General features: G+C 48.5%; 1 protein-coding gene and 1 long non-coding RNA gene across 3 annotated transcripts in view; one reads left to right on the top strand and one right to left on the bottom strand.

Moving 5' to 3' along the window:
- The window catches only part of ASIC2 (acid sensing ion channel subunit 2), a 1,061,758-nt gene extending 1,044,190 nt beyond the window's left edge, over nucleotides 1-17,568 (bottom strand). Inside the window, exon 1 of the mRNA XM_084750432.1 lies at nucleotides 17,007-17,568. Within this exon, the coding sequence (XP_084606558.1) occupies nucleotides 17,007-17,561 (555 nt within the window). The 5' untranslated portion in view covers nucleotides 17,562-17,568. The remainder of the gene's footprint in view (nucleotides 1-17,006) is intronic.
- A 32-nt stretch (nucleotides 17,569-17,600) lies between these two features.
- Nucleotides 17,601-21,658, top strand: LOC311579691. Of its 2 annotated transcripts, XR_014773225.1 has the most exons (4): nucleotides 17,670-17,732; nucleotides 18,722-18,882; nucleotides 19,565-19,704; nucleotides 20,715-21,658. It is a non-coding gene; the product is annotated as an uncharacterized lncRNA (long non-coding RNA). The 2 variants fall into 2 exon arrangements; XR_014773224.1 differs by lacking the exon at nucleotides 18,722-18,882 and having other exon boundaries at nucleotides 17,601-17,732; nucleotides 20,715-21,649.
- The last annotated feature ends 264 nt before the right edge of the window (nucleotides 21,659-21,922 follow it).

Raw genomic sequence — 21,922 nt, forward strand, 5'->3', positions numbered from 1 at the left:
TGCAGGTCTAAAGGACATCATTCCTGTCTGGTGGGGTCAGAGGTTTGTAGTTTTTGGAGGTCTCCCCTTGCAATGACAAACACTCAATTGAATCCAGTTGAGTTCTTAAACTAACTCCCACTTTGGAAGAAATACAGAGAAGGGAGGAACACAGCAAAAGGCACAAGGAAATATCAGGCAGACTCAGAGTATGGAATAACTGGATGTGAGAGCCGGTTTTATTCACAGCGATAAAAATGTAAACAATTCTAGAGTGCATTAGTTGATGACTGGCAAAATAAAAGGTACTGAGGCCTCTGAATAGAATAATACTTAATACTTCAAAGCAGTAAGATGTCAACACAAACTGCAACACGAACCAACCTGGAAAAACAACCTGCTGGACAGCAAATGGTTGCTGCAAAATATCACATTTTGTAAGTTCCTCTATACATCATCTCCAAAAGGGCACATCTACAGAGACAGAAAATAGATTAGTATATACCTGGTCCAGAAGGATGGGTCTGAAGGAAATTGAAGAAGTGAAGTGATTCTGAATGGCTCCAGGGTCCCTTGGAGGGAGGGAGCCCCTAAAGCTCACAACTTTATGAAGTCTCTGATGGCTGGCATTGTACACACTTTGTATCGGTGAAGTGTGTGCCATGAGAGCTGAATCTCACTCAACAATGCCACTTCAGATCTCTCTCTTGATAGAGGTGAACATTTTGCTCAACAGAGATGGACTAAGCCCTTGCAACATACGAAGCCTTTACTCTTCCTCCGACAGATACTGGATTTGAGGGATTACAGAAGTTGTGTCAATATTTTGGAGACGATTTCTGCCGGCATCGGAGTACCAAGCACACCATGGAGGGAGGGGCTGGAATGGTGAGGGCGGGAACAAGGCCCCAAAGACAGGATTGGCAAGCAGAGTCACAGTCCAGTGAAACACGTGGCTGGAGTCCACTCCAGAGAACTGAGGGAGGAAAGAGGTGGTCACAGGCTCACTGATCACAAGGATCTCACTACCAGAGCAGAGAAAGGCCAACACAGAAAGCAGAGAAACCGCAAGGAACCCTGTGGTGTGACACTGGCATGGAACAGTCCTTGTGAAGCAAGGCTTGGGACCCAGATGTCAACGAGTATGTAAATATCCCAGCTCTGCCACCTGAACCCAAGGAGCGGGGAACCTCCAGATGGCCATGAGCATACCTGGCTCCCGCATCCTGGTTCTAAATAACATCCCTCTGACCAGAGACAGAAATGTGACCATAAGATGTCTGATCACAGAGTGAAGAATGAAAAATATGAACCCAGATCATGGACCTGGGCCAGAAACTCAATGTTCAGAGAACTCTGGAATATAGCAGAAGGACACAGAGGTCAGTGGGAAGGGCTCTCCAAATATGGGGAAGTGTGTCTCCAAATAAATAATTATGTGAACAGAGTGTGCCTATGGATAAAATAGAAATCAGTCTAAGAGTCTACACTGATAGGAAGAAATGAACAAAAAGGGGAAAGAGGGCGTTCTTATTTCAGTAAGCCAGTTAATAAACACCCAGAGAATGGTGGGATCAGAGAACCAGCATATGGCAGGGACATTGTAATAACTGAGGCAAGAACACTTGACGGATGATGGAGCAGGGAGTAGAAAAGAAGAGAGTGGAGTTCTACTACTCTCTGAGCATCTCCTAAAAGGATCATCTTCATCAAAAGTTTATACTACCAGGTTTGGGGCAAATCAAAGCTATGCGACCCCAGACAGGATGTAAAAGAATTCAGCACCACCTCTGTGAAATCTCAGGCCCAACTCCCTAACCTGAGAGACTGGGGGTGAGGCTGGGTGCCACAGATGTGTATGAAACAATGGCTTTACCGCCTAGCACCACAAAAGAATGAAATCAAATAAAATCTTAACCCATAGGTCTAAGCCACAGGAAACACTGAAAAAAAAAAACCCAAAGCTGAATATCACCACACAAAACCAGTGGCTCTGAATTGCAAATCATGTTAAGGTCATGGAAATTCAAGGGATACAGGAAAGGCACTTGACAGCTGGACCCAGAGTGGGATGTTTTAGACTTGAAGGGTTTGATTGGACAACCACTGAGACTTCTGGGTAAAAGACAGATGGAAGTTCTCCATACGAGTTTTTGCAATGTTTATATTTGCAATTGTTACAAGAGTTTGAAAAAGGAAAGAAATACAAGGAGAAAAATTAATATAACAGTCTCCTCTTGTGAGTTTTAAAGCGTGGACTGCTGTGATGCCTCGGGACTTTCTGCAGTTTTTGGTTACTCTTTGTAAATCCATGTATTTGTTTACTGCTCCCCATCCCTCACTCGGTGGGGAGCTCCTGGAATCCATGAATAGGGAATTATTCATTTCAGTTTCTCCTGAGCCTAGCACAGTACCCAGAATATTCAGTAGGTGTTTTCTGAGCCAATGAAGCAGTGCGTGGCTTCTGAGATTGCCTGGGAGATCCCGTGTACATCCTGTTTATTGCTTCTTTTTCCATAGAGAAAGCTGGAATGTCCCTCTCTGAAAATCAGAGAGTATGTCTGCCCTGTAGTAGCAGACATGTACCCTGAGTGTCCTATTTTATGGGCTTTCAACAGTGACCTGCATGTCTCTTTGCTCTGGGCCGAACAATGGCCCCCGTTTGTTTAATCCTGGTCCATTGTGACAGCCTTGACTGCTCAGCTCTCACTTGTAATTCATGTGGATGTCACTTGACTCTCAGAGGTCTGCAGCCATAATTCAACATTTTGTTAATGGCCACTTAAAATGTCCCTGAAATGGCTAACAGGCCCAGGGGACAGAAGGTGTTCTTCTAGAAAAAAAAAAAAAAACAACAACATTCAGCCAGGAAGGCAGAGGCAGCCTTAGCCCAAACTTTGGAAGACACAGCTGCTTGTCCCCTTTGGACAAGCATGGAAGCATTCCGCTGGCTGTCACCCTTTCTGGGAGAAGAGAGAGCGGTGAGCATCACTAAGGCCCATGAGGGAGAAGGTAAGAACTTGGGATTCCTTCAGTTCCATTTTGAGTATGATGGCTAGTGGGAATCAACTTGACAGAATTCAGGGTTACCTGGGAGACAGGCAATGCCTGTGGCCTATGGTAGTTATCCTGACCACATTAATTGAGGTGAGAAAACTTGCCCACTGTGGGTGGCGCCATCCCCTGGCTGGAATTCTGACTGTACAAATGGAGAAAGAGAAGTAAGCAGCAGTGTGCACTCATCACTCCATTTCTTGGCTGTGGGTGTCACGTGACAAGCTGCTTCGAGCCTCTGCTGCCTTAATGTTCCTACCTTAATGGCCTGTACTCTTGGACTGTGAGCCAAAATAAGCACTTTCTCCTTAAGCTGCATTGGTGTTAGAAAAGAAACTAAGGCAGTGGGCATGGCATGGTAGATTCCCTACTGAACATAGCCAGGGGCAGAAGGAGACAATAGGGGGAAAAGACAAAGGATCCCAAGGGAAACCCCCAGGATTATAAAAAAAAAAAAAAAATAGCGAAGAAGAGTCAGAAATGTACAGTTAGCTCTGTATCAGAAGGCAGAGTCATTGTGTAGGTGGAGACGGCAAGCGAGAAAAAACAAGAAGAAACTCCTGCAGGCTCAGGCCAATTAGGCTACAGCGTTCATATTGTTCCATTCTCACAAACTCTAATTAAATCACTTGCTCAAGTTCACCCAAGTAATATGCAGTGGAACTGTTGAGTCCTAATGTTATCCAAATATTTTTATGATCTGTTAGTGTCACTCTAGGGCCTCTCTGCCCCCCGCAAATATGACCCAATTGAACACAACTCAGACTGGACATTTAAAATCAAGTCACCGACAGAGAGACAGGGGAACTGCTTGGCCTCTCCCTGTGTGTTCCTGGATGAGAGAGATCAAAAGCCCACACGCGGAACAGAGAAGGGGGAAGGTCAGAAGCAACACAGACATGTGCCCAACTCCCAGAACTCTGTCTCTTCTGATGTGCAAAGCTTACGACTCTGGAATTCAGTTCTCATTGTGCCCTGGAAGGGGGAGGTGCCATCTGCAGAGTGGATGCCTAGCTCTCAGCTGTGGCCGTGGTGACAGCAGCTGCACTGCAGAGGCAATGCCATCCACCTCAGGTGACCCGCACACTCATCAGAGAGGCCACTTTCAGGAGCAGTTGCTCTTTCTCTAAGACTGGAGCTGCAGCCAGCGGGTAGTGACTTGCAGCCCTAACCCTCTCACTGGGTCTCAGCCACAGAGCTCTGAGGCTGCCTCTGTCTCCTCTATTAACTACACAAGGGGCACCAGAGGGCTCTGTGGGTCCTAGAGACCTGCCGGTGAGCAGTCTGCCCTCACTCGTTGGCTACACAGGAAGCTAGGAAACACAGTGCCTTGCCAGGGGAGACTCAAAGCAATCATCAAACAGAGCGTTCTAATCCTCAATGCTTCTCTCTGTCTGAGGGGTCTTATCCCTGCCATCAAACCTGTATTTAACTTTGAAACAGACACGACAACTGCATCTTCCATTGTTAAAATCACCAGGAAGATCAAATGGTATCTCATGGGGCACGGCTACCTTAACCTTTCTCTACTCCTGTCACCCGAGGAACTTTTATACAAATCAAGATAAACAGGTATGCAAAATAGGTACGCTAATCAAACATTTACTCATAAAAATTACAAAGAAATTGATTTTAAAACAATGATTTGAAGCCTACGGAGATGGTTAGAGGGTGGAGAGCAATGGCTGCTCTTCTAGAGGGCCTAGGCTCAATTCCCCTGCGGCCGCTCACAGCCATTGGTAGGTTTGTTCCCAGGGGATCCATCACCCTCTTCTTGCCTCCAGGGTTCACTCTATGAATATGAAGCAAGACACATATATTCAGGCAAACACTCATAAGCACAAAATGAAATATCAAACTTCTTGGTATGTATATAATTTCCCATTTATTAAAAATGAATGCAAATTTGCATACTAATGAGGTGAGTGCATTTGTTTACTTTTACAGACAGAATTAAATCTTGGCTGAGTATTTGATACTGTGGGACACACAGCATCTTCAACATTTTTCAGAGGTGACGGAGGATGTTTTGATTTTATAGTTACCAACGCTGAGAATATTGCTTTACCTGAATGTGCAGTAAAACACGGCAGAAGTTTTAGGCTGTTTCAGAAGTTGCTGGGAATCCTGTCCTAATCCAAAGCCAAAATTCACTTAATGATTTTTTTTTTTTTGATGAAACTCAAGTCAGCAACTCAAAACAGCAAATTTTTAACATCAAACATTTTAACACAAAGGAATCCAAAGATAGACAAATTTGACACTTACACATTGAGGAATGATGATAGGGAAATATTAAGAGTCATTGTTTTCTATAATTAAACCACCACGTTTTTGTAAGAGCAGAAACAACTTTGTGCATACAGTTCTAGCATAGTCTGGAATCCAAGCTGTCTGGAGCAGTGTTCTTTGGCCTCGCACAGCATGACAGTAAAGTGCACTGCACCATGACTGCAGTGAGGCTGTGGAATGCAACACTGGTGATCCCTGCCAGAAATACTCCAGCTTCATCACACACTTGATTTCAAATTAATTTTTGGTCGTTGTGTGTTCGGAATCTTCTAGTGCTGCCCGCCTGTTCATGATTCCCACCTATTGTTAGGTGACCCCCATGAGAACTCATGACCCACAGTTTTAGACACTGAGGACTGGCGAGACTGGGAAGTATATGGCTTAGATGCAATTGTTGCTTTCGGGTGCTGGAAACATCCTCAGCTACACGAGCTGGGAGGGGGCTTGTGCTGACAAGGAGAATGACCTGCCTGGGGGCGCTGGAACAGACAATCAGGGCACTAGGGATCCAGAGCAAGACTACTCGAATCCCACTTCCACTCATTTCTACCTAGGTATAGGACGGGAGTTCTAAGCTTCAGCAACCAAACAGAACAGAGCTCTGGATTCCATGGGGCTGTTGGGAAAAGAAGATGATGAGCTTTTGCCGTGTAAACTGTGGACAAGAGTGTCTGGAACACTCAGAATGTACTAGCATTCACTAGTTGATTTTAGAAACTGTACAGTGCTAGACCACTGGAGGGAATTCAGTTTGCGCATGGTCTGAGAGTATACATCAGTCTGTGCTCAGCTTCAGCAGTAGCGAGGTGCCTGGCTTATCCACAGGCTCACTCCCCACCCGCTCTTGAGACCTCCTAATGCTACGTTGTCAATATTGATTTAAAAATAAATCCTTCTGTCCCTGGATCACTTGTCACTATCACCCACTTAGCTCATGAACAATAAAATTAACAACATAAGGATCGGGGTTGTAGCTCAGTTGGCAGAATGTTTGCCTAGCATGCAGAACACCCTGGGTTCCATCCCAACCAAGCACCTCATAAACTGTGCCTGGTGCCCCATACCTTTAATCCCAGCACTTGTAGGTAGAGGCAGGAGGAAGATGGAGTTCAAGATCATATTCAGCTACATAGGGAATTGGAACACGCCTAGGCTACATGAGACCCTGACCCAAAGCAGAAACAACTAATAAAGCTGATATTCTGTACGTGGCCAATATGAGTCTTATGCTTACATCATATGGTCTCTATGAACATGCCTGTGAAGCAGCAGTGTTGACATGCTATTATTAAATAGATGAGAAAATAGAGGACTGGAAGGGCTAAATAATTCACACAAAGTCACGACCATTTGAACACATGCCTGGCTCTGACCACTGTTAATGTGGCCAGAGGCTACAATACCCCATTGGGTTATCGTCACAGGCACCAGAGCCCCTTGACCCTCTAACATTTGCTGTGCTTCCTTAGCCTGGATATCCCCTGGTGGCTGCCTTCAGTGCTCTCCTTGTAGCCTAGACTTCTTCCAGAATCCTATAGTTGAGGACGTTTCTAGTATTCTAAACCCCAGGGTTATGTCTAAACCATAAACTTCCCAGTCTTCTCAGGCCTGAGTGGGGTACTAGATCATGCTCAAACACAACCCAAGCCTTTCTTTGTGGCCCTGGAGCTGGCTCTCAGAGTCTATGACTAACTCCAGGACCTGTCTCTCTCAACAAGCCACGCATGCACACTTTGAGATGGCCAGACCGTTAACTGCCATTTGCAATGGCTGCCTTCCAGCACCCCACTCTTCCTGCGTTCTCTCTGGATGAATCCACTCTTTTATCTCTAAAGGCACCATTTTTCTTCCTGGCAACCATCAGAGGCGTTTAACTTCAAAGCCTCATGGTATTGGACAGTGGGTAGATCTGTAATCTGGGCTGCTAGTTCCACCCGTCAGCGCTTCTTTCCAAGGCCCTCCATCATTGGCTTTTACCACCCCCAACCTCAGCTATCTATTTGGGAAAGAAACAAATCAAACACTCTCCCAGCTAGAGGTAACATCAGCGGTCATTAATCTATGTCTTCTCTAGACATTGATCCCTGCCTAGACGTGATCCTTTAGCTTTGGTTAGACCTCAGGGGAAGGTACAGGTGGGGTTAGGGTAATGTAGACTCCCAGGATAAATCTTTCCAAACAGCTGATAGCGTGGCCCTCTGAACTCCCACTCTCCGCCCAGGAGCTCAAGTTCTTCCCTCTCTCTGGCGAAGGTCTCTCTCAGAGAAGGTCCTGTTTCCATTTTCTGTGATTGTTTTCTATGTGTCTGGAGACAGCAATCGCATTGCCCTTGAGCCACCAGCTCCCCGGTTCAGCCTGCACAGCAGGAGTCCTTTCATACACTCTCCCCACCACTCGTGGTTTCTGTGACAGATGAGCATCATCACCTTGCTCAGCATCCATCCCTCACCACCTTCCGCTTCATAGATGGGCTTGACCCAGTGCCAGCATCAAAGGCGGAAGCATTCTCCTGGAAGCTCAGTGGAGGCACGTTCAGGGAGATATGGCAGGGAATGCTGGGAAGGGCTTTCAGCAGGAACCATGGGATCCGGGAGATGACAACACAGGTGCCAGGGAAGATGCGCAGTAGAAGGAAAACAGCTTGTGATATACAGCAGCTGGCAGCACAGGGACCGCCCAGCTCCTTAGGAAGGGTTGTTGCCTGGCAAACACTGCCTCCCCCTACCCTCCTTGCCACCCAAAGGAGCAAACCAGCAGAGTCTGGAACAGTGACGCTCAACCCAAGAGATGCTTGTTTGAGTTTTGAAGACCGGATCTTTGAAACCATCATGGGTCCCAGGTTGAAGACGTGGATCTGGAAAGCCTGGGGTTTAAAGCATGCTTAGTGCAGGCATCTTTCTTTCTAAGCCACACCCAAGAGCAGACCCATGGGATGGCCCATCAAACAGATGAAGGAGAAGAAGAAAAAAGGTATGGATGCAGGTTATATATAGGCTCCCCAGCACTGCCAGAGATGAGTCCTTCCTTGAGTGGGTGATTTACCGAGCAAGTACTCTCAGGAAAAGCCACTGGAGTGGAGAGTGACGCAGGAGTGGGAAAAACGAAATGTATACCTAGATGTGCAGCCCGACCCCACGGGAAGCTTAGAGAGTAAATTACACCATTGGTCCTCATAAAGGCAAGATACTTGTGACCAGGCATTTCATACCCATCACAGAATCACTGGCCACAGGCTGCCCCCAGGTGGTGGGGAGGCTTATTACAAGATACCCAAGAAAGATACAATGGTCTGCTATAAATAAGATGCTCTGCCCACAGCGCTGTCTAGGGAATCTCTGTAGACTGCCTTAACATCTCCTACGGATACTCTCGCTGGTTCATACCTGTAGACCGAGAACATGTCCAGGCTCACACCTGCTGTGTTAATATGGATGGAACCCTTCAATCAGATGGAGGGCCTACAGCCAGGCACACTGGGCTCCTGGGTGGGATTCTGAGAGTACTGTTGTGGTGCCTCCCTGCTCCCACTGCAGCCACTCTGTGCATTTGTGTACTTCTGCTTCTAATGCATAGACTTAAATAAAAAGCAAACCGATAAAGTAACACCAGCTCCTAGCCCAGTCTCAACATAAGTGGAGGTTTTAGTTTTCAGTAAAGCGAATATAGGACAAGAAGCTGTCTTTGGAAACTGCCTAGGTCAGCTCACTCAGTGTACACATGGGGAGACTGGGGCTCCTGGAGGCTCATTATCCATCAATGAGGCTCAAATATATTCTTTCTCTGATGGCATGCTTAATTTCTTCTCAGCGTTCATTTCAATGGCCATTGCGCAAGTCAGCACAAAGTGTACCTAAAGCAGTAGAAAAGTAAATGCCATGGGGAGGAGAGATGTTCTAGCATCATCGAGCAGTGCCTCGGGGGATGCCGTCCCCAGGGAAAGCCCAACTTCATAAATGGGCTTTCTCTAGAAACTTCAGATTTAGCAAACAGTCAACGTGCTGCGTGACTGCTTGTTGGCCGCAGCTGCTGTCTGGCAGCCACAAGCCCAACCTGTAAGGGTTGGTTTGAAGAGAAATGCATCTGTGAGATCTACGAAACCTCAGCTTTGCAGGAGACACACAGCCCACTTGTTTCAGGTCATGACAGAGCGTAGGTCAGGCGTCCTGGCTGCCCACATTTGATATTTCAACCTAACTCCTTCAACCATGAACAGACGAAACCGAGAAAGCACAAAGCCAGACTTGAGCATCATGTTTTCAGTCCTCTGGAAGGAAGGAGAAGCCTGCTACTTTGAAGTGTGAACTACTCTAGAAAGCAGTGCTTCCCTCAGCAAGCATGGTGCTAAAAGCTGCCAATTCAACCTTTGAAGGGTTGGGTTTTAGATATGGGGTAGTGGGGCGGGTTTCATCTCAGCTTCTCCTATGGAAATGAACAGCAAACTACATTTTTCTTTATAGAAAGTATTTTAGAACTTAGAGTCTTCACAAAGGGAAAGATTTTCTGTAGAACTAGAAGGGAGGTAAGCTTCTAAGCAAACAAGGCCCCCAACTTGCTCTCTCTCTCTCTCTCTTCTCTCTCTCTCTCTCTCTCTCTCTCTCTCTCTCTCTCTCTCTCTCTCTCTCTCTGTGTGTGTGTGTGTGTGTGTGTGTGTGTGTGTGTGTGTGTGTGTGCGCCCAGAGCTCACTGATAAGGCTAGTCTAATTAGCCAGCTTGCTCTATCGATCCTGTCTCACCTACTGGTCTGAGATTATAAGCAGGTCCCACGTCCACCTGGGTGTATGTGTGGACTCTGGAGATTTGAGTTCCATTCCTAACACTTCCAGAACAAGCTCTTTATCCACTGAGTCCAGTCTCCTCTTACATCCATCCAGCCAGGTACTGGGCATTAGCTCCGAGCTGTGCAGCTTTTCTCTCCAAGGAGATGGAATGAGTCATCCTAACTGCTCCCAATCACAGCCTCACCCCATCAGCACAACAGAAAAGATGCAGCATGAGACAGCCCACAAGTCACCAGGCTACAAAGCCAGACATGGCAGCCAGAGGCTGGCCAGCATCACGGAAACACCACGGCCAACACAGCAAAGCTCTCCAGGCCATGCCTAAGCCTCACAGGTGCTGGGGGCTATCTGTGAGATTATCTAGTTTGCATTACTGTTACATCAGATCATTCTGATGTGAAGTCCAGCCTGCCCGCGTGGCGGAGAATCAGGGTTTACTCCTAGGAGCTGAGGACTTTGGTGTGGGCAGTGGTACCAGAGTGTCAGAACTGGGCCTCACTGAGGATCAGAGGTGGGTTTCATTCAGATGTGCAAGATCAGGTCTCCAGTATATGCTAGCAAACATTTAAACAATGGGGCCAAGACAAGTTGTACCATATAGACAGAAGGCATAATACCAGCCCAGTAAAACAAACATCCATATAAATTATGTGGTCGAAAGTACCAAAAATATTTCATGTAGTTGTATAGGAAAGTTATTGTAGGCAATTTCCACTCCTTTCTCCCCTACCCTTTTTTTTCCCCCTATGTTTGTCCATATTTTTCTCCACTGATCATGGACTGCTTTTATAACCAGGAAGTATAAGAGTAATAATAAGGACTAGTTTCCCTAGACCAAACAAAATCCCAGGTACATGTGCTGAGGAGAGAGGCTGAAATATGTGTATTCAGCTGGTTGCCTATCATTCATAGCTTTAAGCCTGCTTAACACAGACTCCGAGCACATGTTTTGAGAGCTATGTGCTGAGAAGCTCTGGGTCTTCAGAACATGTAGATGACTGAAAACACTCAGGAAGGGGTGTGTTGCCACATGTAGCCAAGACTGGCCCCAAAGACAATGTGTAGTTGAGGATGACCTAGAACTCCCAATCATTCTGCCTCCTTTTTCACATATACTAGTGTTTTGCCTGAATGGATCTCTGTGCACCCTAGCATGTGTGTTTGGTACCAATGGAGGCCAAAGGAAGCCATCAGACTCCCTGGACCTAGAGTTACAGATGGTTGGAGCTACCATGTGGGTGCCGGGATTTGAACTTGGGTCCTTTGGAAGCTCAGCCAGTGCTTTTAACCACTGAGCTGTCTCCCCAGTCCCATATGTGGAATCATTTAAAGATATCAAACTCAAACACACAGAGTAAGGTGATGATAAGCAGACATTGAGGTTGGTGAGTGGAAAGACTGAAGATATGTTGATCAAAGGATACAAATTTTCAGGAGAGCTAAGTTCAAGAGATCCATTGTCACTGTGATACAGGTACTAAAAATATAGCATGGTTGTTGCATATTGCAAATTGTAAATTCCATGTGTTCTTAACATACACACATGTACCTACACAGAGGATAAGCATGCATGGTAATGCATGTACTAAATTGTTTGGTGTCACCATTTATATATCTAAGCAATATATGAATCTATAACATCAGGTTACACATCACAGTGTCGACATTTTCCTAATCAATTTGAAAACACATTTCAACACTATCAGTGGTTTAAAAAGCTAGGAACTTAATTTGCTTCTCTTTAAGATCTTTTTAGTTGCAACACTTCATGCTTCTCCCTGTCCACATGGAGGAAAAGGAAAGTATGTGATGCTTAGGAGACAGAAGAGGAAGAAGTGAACTTAGATGATGGAACTGTGGAGAGAGAAGGATGTAATTATGACAAAGCTGGACTTTAAAGGTAAAGTAACATTAAAAGATACAATGAGGTAGGGTACAAAAAATAAAGTAAGGAAGGCCCATGAGCTAGGACTTTGGGCAAATTCAGGCATAGATAGCAACTATTTAACCAGGGTGGCTTAGCTTGGTATTGGGAGGATTGGAGAGACCAGCTCTTGACTTCACACAATATTTACAAAACCTGTTCTGCGTCTAGCCCCGGGGCTGGCTGGGATAGAGACGGGTTTGTGATAGCACAGGCCTGGTCTACTTAGGTTATTGTGGCACCATAGGGCCTGGTTGGTAGACTAAAGAGTAATCATACAGACACAAACATAGCATACAGTGGGAAAAGCCATGTTCGCTGTGCAGGGCTTACCCCACCCGTGTTAGGGGCCATAGCAGGGTGTGTGTGCTTCCTGGAGGTGAGTTGGGAAGTGTGAGATGCAACATAGAGGCCAAGCCAGGGGATGAGAGAGTGTTCAGGGTACCAAGCAAAATGTGGAGCCCTGGAAACATCAAGAACACAGAGAACACAGTGGCGCCTGTGCTCTGAGGTAGCTGCAGTCATGGGCTAGAAGAGTAGGACGAGTGGAGTCCCAAAAACCAGACTCCAGGCTGCACTCGCTCGGTTAGCAGTCCCTGTGGGATATCACTCAGAGCAAGCCCCACCTCAAACCCAGTCTTGGGTGTTAGTGGTCCCACTTCAGAGATGGGAAAACTAGAACTAAGCAAACTAATACTAGTTCCCACCACACGTAACCCACTGAGTAGGAATCCCAGATCAGATTGTTTCTCAAGGCCCACATCCTCCACATGCATACTCCTGGATAGTGAGATGTGGTCACCCCAAATAGTTGGAGACCCACAAGGCCTTGCCAAAGAGCCTCAAAGACACAACCTTCCTCAATCTCTCCCTCTACTGTCTCTGTAACATTATATGCTGTAAGGTAGTAAGGCCTATTCAGTACGGGGAAGAAAGCCAAGCCTTTCCAGAGATATCTCACATTTAAAGCAAATTCCCACAATGATGGTCAGGTTACGTGCAAGAATGTAAAGGTTGTTGGAATTCCTGGACCTGAAGTAGAGGCGAACCCCAGTGTGGTTAAACAAAGAGACAACATAAGGCCCCTGTCACATGATGTTTACAAAGGACAGGAATTCGCCTGGCAGCAGTAGTCAGCTCCAGACAGGACTACCACAGGAAGAGGTCCCTCTCTGGAGGAAGTGTTTTCACTCAGCACTCCAAACAGAGAAAGCAGTGTCCACCCACCCCCACTTCCCTGCCTTCATCTCTGCAGCATCCCTCATCAATGTGACCATTGGAAACAGTGGAGGCAGGTGGGACTACAGCATCCCTCTTACAAACGCTGCCCAGAACCCCATCTCATAGCTACACAGCTGGCAAAAACATAGAAGACTTCATCACATAGTGTCGCACGTGGTTTTTTTCCTCCAATAGTATTCTGGGTTAGAAGGTCAAGGGTAGATACGGGAGTGGCCAACAGACAGTAGGCAAAGAAACAAAGAGGCAAGGATGAAGCCAGGCGGTGGTGGGTGGTAGCACATGCTTTTAATCCTAGCACTCAGGAGGCAGAGGCAGGTGGATCACTGTGAGTTCGAGGCCAACCTGGTCTACAAATCAAGTCCAGGACAGCCAAGGTTACACAGAGAAACCTTGTCTCGAAAAACAGAAGAAGGAGGAGGAGGAGGAGAAAGAGGAGGAAGAGGAGGAGGAGGAGGAGGAGGAGGAGGAGGAAGAAGAAGAAGAAGAAGAAGAAGAAGAAGAAGAAGAAGAAGAAGAAGAAGAAGGAGAAGAAGAAGAAAGGATGACGCAGGACTTCAAGCCCATGCCTACCATGTGGGCCTCGAACTCAGATCACAGAGTCACAACCCCCATCAACTCCGACCTTATCCCCTTTCTACTCTGAGTCTCTGGGTCACCTCCTGTGAGAAGAGGGCCCAGAATCAGGCCTTCCTTATGGTTTACCAGGGAGGCAAATCACAGACCTCTCTGAAGCCAGACCGTTCCTGGGTGAAGGCTCAGAGAGTATCCGCATAGGCCGGGGGAGCGTGCCTGCTTACTCGGCACTCAGCATTCAACACCTGGCTTCCTGGGGACTTGGAGTCTCCGTGAACAACCTTCCGTTCACTCTGCTGGAATCACGGAATCACGGCTCATTCACTAATTAAAGGGTATTACACACTTCATTGCACACCAGCTAAGAACTCGGAATAAGGAAGCTTGTGCTACAGCTTTCGCTTTGGAGATGATGCTACGGGCTTTACAGGAAAACTAAATCCAGAAGAAAAAGAGGCATCCACCTGTGACATCCCCTCCCCCACACTTAAATGTTCTAATAAGTCAGCCACGGTTTATTAAAGAAAAAAGGCACCCAGTGTGTCAGGACCCCCAGCAGAGCTAGTAAGAGAGAGGCCCACTGGAGAGAGATGCCCATCCCAGAGAGTAAATGAGAGACAAGGCTGGGAAAAGGCCTTCTCCAGCAGAAACACCTAAGGCCCAAAGAGCTGTGTCAGAGGCTCGCTCCTCAGACTGAGGTCTTGAAGATGTTTCCTAGCAAATTACCCTCAGCAGAGGCTCGGCATGGGTGCCCGCTGTCACCCACTGGTGAAGTCTAGATTCCTCACACACCTAGAGTGGGTATCATTCTGACATCCTCGAGGAGAAAGAATAGAATGCCTAGGGGTATCCTCTCTTCAATGCTTGGAGATGTGTACACACAGAGGGCTCAGTCCAAGGATGGGCAGCACCTCAACAGATGAGTCTGGGACTTGCTAAGATCGACGGATAAACATGTGCCACTGAGTAAAGCACAGACCTTATCCACAGGCAACCTCAGTGTTTTGGATGATCAGAAGCTTGGGTTAGGATTTAAAACCAGACTTCTGGCTGTTTGGGATACCAGCAATTCAAATGATGGGCCAAGTACCAATAAGAAGCCAGGGAGGCACCAAGCCTCCACTTCTAGGCAGCTCGTGGGAGTGAGCTGAGCTACCAGTCAGCCACGCCATCATGAGAATGCTTGTGGTTATGCGGAGAGAGACTGAGCCTAGGGTCTGCTGCCCTGACAGCCTGTCTGAGACACCCTACATCTGTTGATCATGGGGTCCCTGTGTGTGCAGGCAGGCAGAAGAAGAGCCGAGTTACCCCTTCAAGCTTCACAGCACTGCAATGAGGCTGAGTGTTGCCAGGCACTAGAAAACACCGGCTGGAACACAGCAATGGTTTGAGCCTCCAAGAATGAGGTGTTTTCCCCATCCCTCCCCTAGACCCCTCAGACATCATGTGTGCTTGGCGTATTTTAGGATCCTGTTTGTTCCTTTAAGAAGGGCTGGTCGCTTCCTTCTCCAGCTCAGACTGGCTTCATCTTTAGCAAATGCTGCTGTAGGTTTGGCTGTGCTCTTCCCCCGGAATGTTTAAAAGGGATAATAATACAAAACGGCTCCCCCAGGAAACGGCTCTAGCACGAGGGCTGTGAGAAGCAATGCCCCTGGCACTCTGGGCTGTCTCAGAATGAGAGACAGCCAACAGCAAGTGCAAAGGCTGAAGGCAGAGACTGATTGGAGCATAGAGAACCTTAGAGCAAGAGGCAGGTGGCTCTGGGTGGGGAGGGGGGCAGCATAGCAGGAAGGGCTGCACTATGGGAGAGGGAGGGAATGTCTTAATGAGGCAGAGCACCCCAGACAAGTGCTGACGACACAGTCCAGTTCCCTTGATGACTGTTGCACCTGAGGTCCCCAAGTTGTCACTGCATTTTGGCTCAAGACGCCGAGTCCCTTAAGCGCCTGCTCTTCCCCCTGCCCCAGGAAGCTATGGGAAAGCAGACACAGTGGATTGACTGCAAAAGGATCCCACAGTTCCAGATACCCTAGACTTGCCTGGCAGTGTGGAAGAGCTGGCAGCTGCTGTCTGACCTGTTACACCAAGTTATGCCTAGCAGTCCACTAATTGAGCTGAGAACCCTAGTGGCAACAGCTCTACTCCCATCCGTCCCCCTCAGGCCCCTCTGGCAAACCCATCCTGAACGCAAGCCACATCCCCTCCTCTTAACTCCACACTCCCCTCCAGGCTTTCCAATCCCACAGCTGCTCAACCCCCTCCCCACTCCCTCCTCCCGCGCACCCACGTTGGGAAGCAATTGTACACAGAGAAAAACGTTCGAGTTTCAAGCTGAAGCTTTCAGACAAGCCAGCCTCCTCCAGGACCACCTCAGCACCTCTGTTATCTCTCTGCCCATCCAATACAGGAGCCTCCACACAGACTGTCCTCCCTAGCAAAGCACCATGGACAGTTCCGTGGCTTCTCCCACCCTCACCCCCACCCCCCACCCCCCACCCCCTACCCCCCACCCCGCCTGCAGGAGGACCAGATGGAGCTTCTGGGGGTCCTCTCCTTTCCACACAATTCAGGCAAGGAAGGGAAGGAAAGAGCCTTCCACACCTCTGCAGTGAGTGCCCACAGCCACCAGAGCCATTCAGGCTGTCTGGGGCCCCACACACCCTCCTGTGACAGCTTTAGCTCCAGCCCAACCCACAGGATGCGCGGAGCCTGATGCCACTTCCGAGCACAGAGAGAGGGGGAGAGAGAAGAGAGGGAGAAGGAGAAGGGAGACAGAAAGAGAGAAGAGAGGATGCCATCTCACCAACGACAAGCTATTCCTGTCACAGAGCTCGGACACCAAGCACTCTGGACAGTAAGCAACCAAGGCCTCTTGCCTCTGAGAAAGCTCAACTCAGCCCATCTGGGGGAGTGCGCCCCCTCCCCCTGCCGCCACAGCAAGCTCCCTGTGGCTCTCCAACCTGAAAGGACCACAGTGCTCCATCTGACAGGTAACCTTTTCTACAAACAGGTCCAACAACTCTCACCAGAGACCCTCTTGGCCTTCAGCTGGGCCGCTGCCCTCTCTCCTGCACAGTAGAGATCCCAAGACAAACAGAAGGCCACCGGAGCACCACTTCTACTGAACAGTAAGTGCAAGAGCGAACTGAAAACCAAGTACTCACTGTGGTGAAGTCTTGGTGTCCACACTCCTGCCCCTTAAACTTGCAGTAGAGCATCATATCCTTTAGGTCATGGCCGACCCGGTGCAGGAACTCCAGCATGCTGAACTGCTTCGGTTTGTAGTGTTTAAAGTTGGCCTTCTGTCGTAGGGCCTCCAGCACCGTGGGGTCCGCCAGATGCGGGTCGGGAATCTGCAGGTTGACGTCCAGCAGGGCCAGCAACTCCCCAGCGTGGTACAGGTCATTGGTGGTGAGCCTGGAGAAGCGGAAGCCATTGAGGTTGCAGAGGGTCACAGCTGGGAAGACCAAGCTCTGGGCCACCACCTCATCCACCTTGGTAACATGCTGATAGGAGAAATAGTAGGACACTCTCTCGGAACTCTCCACCAGCAGCAGGCCCAGGGATCCCACGAAGGCCACTGCCCAGAGCACACGCCGGATGGTCAGCGGCCCGTACACGAAGATGTGGCGGATGCCATGCAGAGTGGAGGTATTGGCGAAGATCTGGATGCTCGAAGGTTGCAGGCTGCCCTCGCTGGGGCTCTCCTTGAGGTCCATCGGGACCCTGTGCAGTTCGGCAACTGGCTTCAGGTTGATCAAATCTCAGGGAAGAGTTCCCGGTCCTCTGAATTCTGCTTAAGCCTTAGCGTTCAAGGCAGAGATCGCCAGGCAAGCATCAGGCCAGACACTGGGAGTTTATCCTGAGAGCCTGGCTTCACGCTGACAGGGGTGAGTGTTTATATAAAACCCATTCAAACTCTAGCTCCTGATTTTTTCCAGGCGATAAGGAGGGCTGGTTTTATTTAGGGAGACACCAAGGTGATGTGGAAGGGATGTGGGTGGGAAGGGAGCGCTTAGCCAATGGAAATAAAGTCCTCCCCCCTACACACGCCACTAGAGACAAGATTAAAAGCGAGAGCGAGGGAGAAAATGCTTAAAACAAGTCGCTGAGCAGCTCGGAGCCTGTTAACCAGCGCATAATGCCCCGTGTTAAGCATGGGGGGTTGTCAGCCCAGCCACGCTGATGCAGTGCGGTGGGGCGCCGCGGCGCAGCATCCGAGCAGCCAACACGCCTAGCTTCTTCCCGGTAATGTCTGGGACCCTGGCCGCTGCTTCTTGCTGCCGGCCTCCATCCTTCCTTTTTCTCCTCCTTTTCCGGCCCCCTTTTGGGGACAGAATTCCAATTGCGGGCCGCGGCTGCCGCCTGGGAGAGGACGCGCTGTGCTCCGCCTACGAGAAGAGAAGAGAAGCAGGGGATGGAGGGTGCTCCTGTGGGCTCTGCGCTCTCAGCCTCCGGAGAAGACATGGAGACCCTGGGACTCAGAGCGAGCCTGTCCCTGGCCTGCCTCCAGGAAGGCTGCTAGGAGAAGGGGAGGCACATATGGGAAGTAGGGCGTATGGAGACATGGAGAAAGTTTTTAGTCTTTTTTTTTTTCCCTCCTGCTGGGGGCTCTTCTTTTTTTTTTTCCTGCTGCTGGGGGCTCTTCTACTCCAGGTAGTGAGCTAATCTCACAGGAAGGAGAACTTGACCCCCTGTCTCCATGGATGGCAGGAAAATGAATATTTAACTACGTGTGGTGTGTGGCATGTGAGATGCTGGCAAGGGTTTTTGCACCAATGTGGGCTCCAGGGTGACATCCATGTGGGGTCTCTACAGGAGCGGGAGGAGACCCTGAAAACGAAGGGAGCAATTTAAAACCACGGGTTCTCTGCTTCAGGCAGGAGGGGATTACTCCAGAAGAGCAAAGAGAAGCCCTTCTAGAGACTGAAAAATCAGTGTGGCCACAGGAGCCCCAGAGAAAGAGCAACAAGTTGCCCCCACCCCCATATGGCTGTCAGGACTTTTTGTGTTTAACAAAGGAAGACAGCTGGGTGCCAGGTAGGACTGGCTGTATTTCCAGTATTCCATTCCCTTTGAGGATGTGTGTGTGTGTGTGTGTGTGTGTGTGTGTGTGTGTGTGTGTGTGTGTATGTGTGTATGTGTGTGTGTGTCCCAGGATTTGCCAGATGGAAGCACAGCTGGAGCTGTAGGTGAGAGCTAGAACTGGCTCTCAGCCTTCTACCTCCTGTTTCCTGAAAATCCCTTGTAAGTCAGACCCCTGCTGGCTGATAGGTGTGGCTTGCCTGGCAGTCCCTTGCCAGGAATCAAATGGTTGGCATCTATTGAATCCGGGATGAATTCTCATGAGGGTGAAAGGACTTGAAAGCTAGGGTAGCCAGCCTAAGCCACTTGGCCAAGCTGGGACAGAGCCACGTGCAGGCAAGAGTCTTGGCAAGCCAAGCTGGCACCTCCAGGGCATGCCAGGCTTACAAATGTGGAGAAAGGGGCAGCTTGGGTCATTCTCTTCTAGGCTGATGGCCATTATGAAAGGTACTTCCGTCCCACCCATCCTCCTGCTAAGCCAGGCCCGCTGAGACAGTTCTCAGAAAGCACTCTGAGGTGACATTCGGGGCAAGGCCTTAGCAGTTTATCAATCAGGAATGACGTGGCAATTAAGCAAATGACCAAGACAGCAAAATTACCTTGTGTCTTTGCTAACCAAGAGTTCTGGCCTCAACAGGGCATAGGCTTGTAAACTACGGGAACTAAAAACCGAGTCATCTGAGCAAGTGGAAGTTCTGGCCTGCATTCCCATCCTACAGAAGAGAAACTCACGGCTGTAACAACGAGCTGTAGTGTCCAAATCACATGGCCAGGGAGGTGAGAGCCGGGACTTCATCCTGGGTGTGTTCACCTCTGAAACAGGTTTTAAAAAGCAGAACCAAATTTCTCCATCCCAAATTTTGGAAAGGACATCCACCTCCTTGTCCCAACTCTATCTCTCCATCAGTCACATGCAGACCACTTGCTGACATGTGTAGATTCCCTCCCTGCTTTCTCTAGGTCAAAGGATGCTCCTTTTGCCCCCAACCCCTCCTTTTTTCAGTCTAGGCTTCCCATATAGAAGACCCCCCTGACTCTTCTCATCAACTTTTAGCTCATCAGTCTGATTAATAAATTTGTTCCCCTTTAACTCTGTTCCAGACACTATGTCAGTTTGGGGGAAAACAAGAATAAACTACATGTTCTATTATCAATACTTAATGGCTCAGGGAAGAGGAGGCAGAGACAGACACACACACGGGTTTCCGTGCCACAGCTCTGATGAGCAGCTCCCAATCTCAGCTGTGCCCAGCTAGAAACCATGTAATAGAATTTCTGCCACATTCTGTCCCCTCCCTACCAGCCACTGCCCATATTATGCACACACTCTGTCACTTCCCCTCTTCTGGAATCAGTTTCTCTTTGTCCAGACACGCTTTTTCATATGTGCAGAGCTGGATCTTGGAGTAGACTTCATTCCCTCCACCCCCATGTAAGCCCATTCCCCACCTCCTCACCCCCATACTGGGTTGGAGTCTCACAAGCATGTCAGGAAGTGTGCTGCACAGCCATGCAGACCTGGGAACTTCCAGCCCCCATCTGTTCTAGCTCCTTCTCCTCTGTCACCTTGGAGAAAGTGCCTAAAATGCCTCTGAACTTTCCCTCCCCTCCTCCTCCTCCTCCTCCTCCTCCTCCTCCTCCTCCTCCTCAATAGCAGGGGCTTTTGGAATGGCAAAGGAAATGAGATCAAGTTATGAAGTGTTTGTACCATTTAGACATTCAGCAATTAGCAGTCTTGATGAATGCTGGGAGAAGGTGCTTTGCTGATACTTGGTATTCTCTTCCAGGTGCCTGGGGAACCATCTGAAGCTCTTGAAGATGTTTATTTGCCTCAGGTGCTGCATATCTGAAAGGCCAAGGTCAAACACAGCCTTCCTTTTCTTCTTCTTCTTCCTGCCCATGGGCTAAAGATGACCTCGGGGTCTTCTCGACTCTTGTAAATAGGCTAGGTAGTTTAGGGTGGATGGAGGACAAGAGGATAAAGACCCTAATGGTGGCTTTCAGTGCAAGTCACTGGCTCTGTGTTGGGTGTCTTATGGATCCATCCGTCAAATGCCAAGAGAGCACCACTAGACCCATTTCACAGAAGAACGTGAGGCCAGAGAAGAAGGGCTCCTTGGTCCATGGTCTTATGGCTGAAAACTAGACCAGCAGGCAGTCAAACTCAGGGAAGTCAGAGCTGGAAGAAACAGTCCACAGATCCACACCCGACACCAACGCAGACCATCATGGCACTAAGACTGAACCTTACCATTCTCTGTTACAGCTAGTGCCTCGGCTAGATGGCTCACAAAATGTCCCTGCATGGCTCTTCTTAAGGGCCCTCTTTAGCTGGTAAGAATCTCTTGTAATTAACACTGTGGTTTACACACAAACATTAGCTATTGTCTGATTCTTTAAAATGCTTTTGTGGCACTCAGTTGCTAAACGTTTGCAGCACCAATCCGATCCTCCGTACCTTTTGCTCAGCTCTGGGGCACGTACAGAGGGCATAGGCATCAGGTTTAGAGTGGGTCTACTTGGCCCAGTTTTTTAGGCACTGCCCTAATTGTGCATAATTATGGTCTTTTTTGTGCACTGCACAACTAAACATTAAAAAAAAAAAAACCTTCCCAGATAAATTCATGTGAAAATTAGGCAATTTAACCCCCTATTAGCCCATGTGCCCAGAGTTTTGCTATGGCAAAACTATTTATTCGCTTAAGAATGAATAAATGGATATATTTATGAATTTCTCTCTCTGTTCCTGCTCTGAGGTCCCAGGAGAGGGCACTCTCTGCCGACCTTGGGGACCCTAGGGCCTGCCCTAAATGTGACTCCCTGGAGGCTTACAGGCCACAGTACAGTTTCCTCTTGCTCCTGAAGAGAGTGGCAGGCAGAGTTAGTAGACAGGATAGGCCCTACGATCCGCTCCCAAGCTAATTTGCTACTTAACATGTACTAGATACTGGCAGCGGCTGCCATCACCCATAATTAGGAAACAAATGCATTCTTT

Source organism: Acomys minous, assembly GCF_964271855.1.
Source record: "Acomys minous genome assembly, chromosome: 12".
Classification (NCBI taxonomy): Eukaryota; Metazoa; Chordata; class Mammalia; order Rodentia; family Muridae; genus Acomys; species Acomys minous.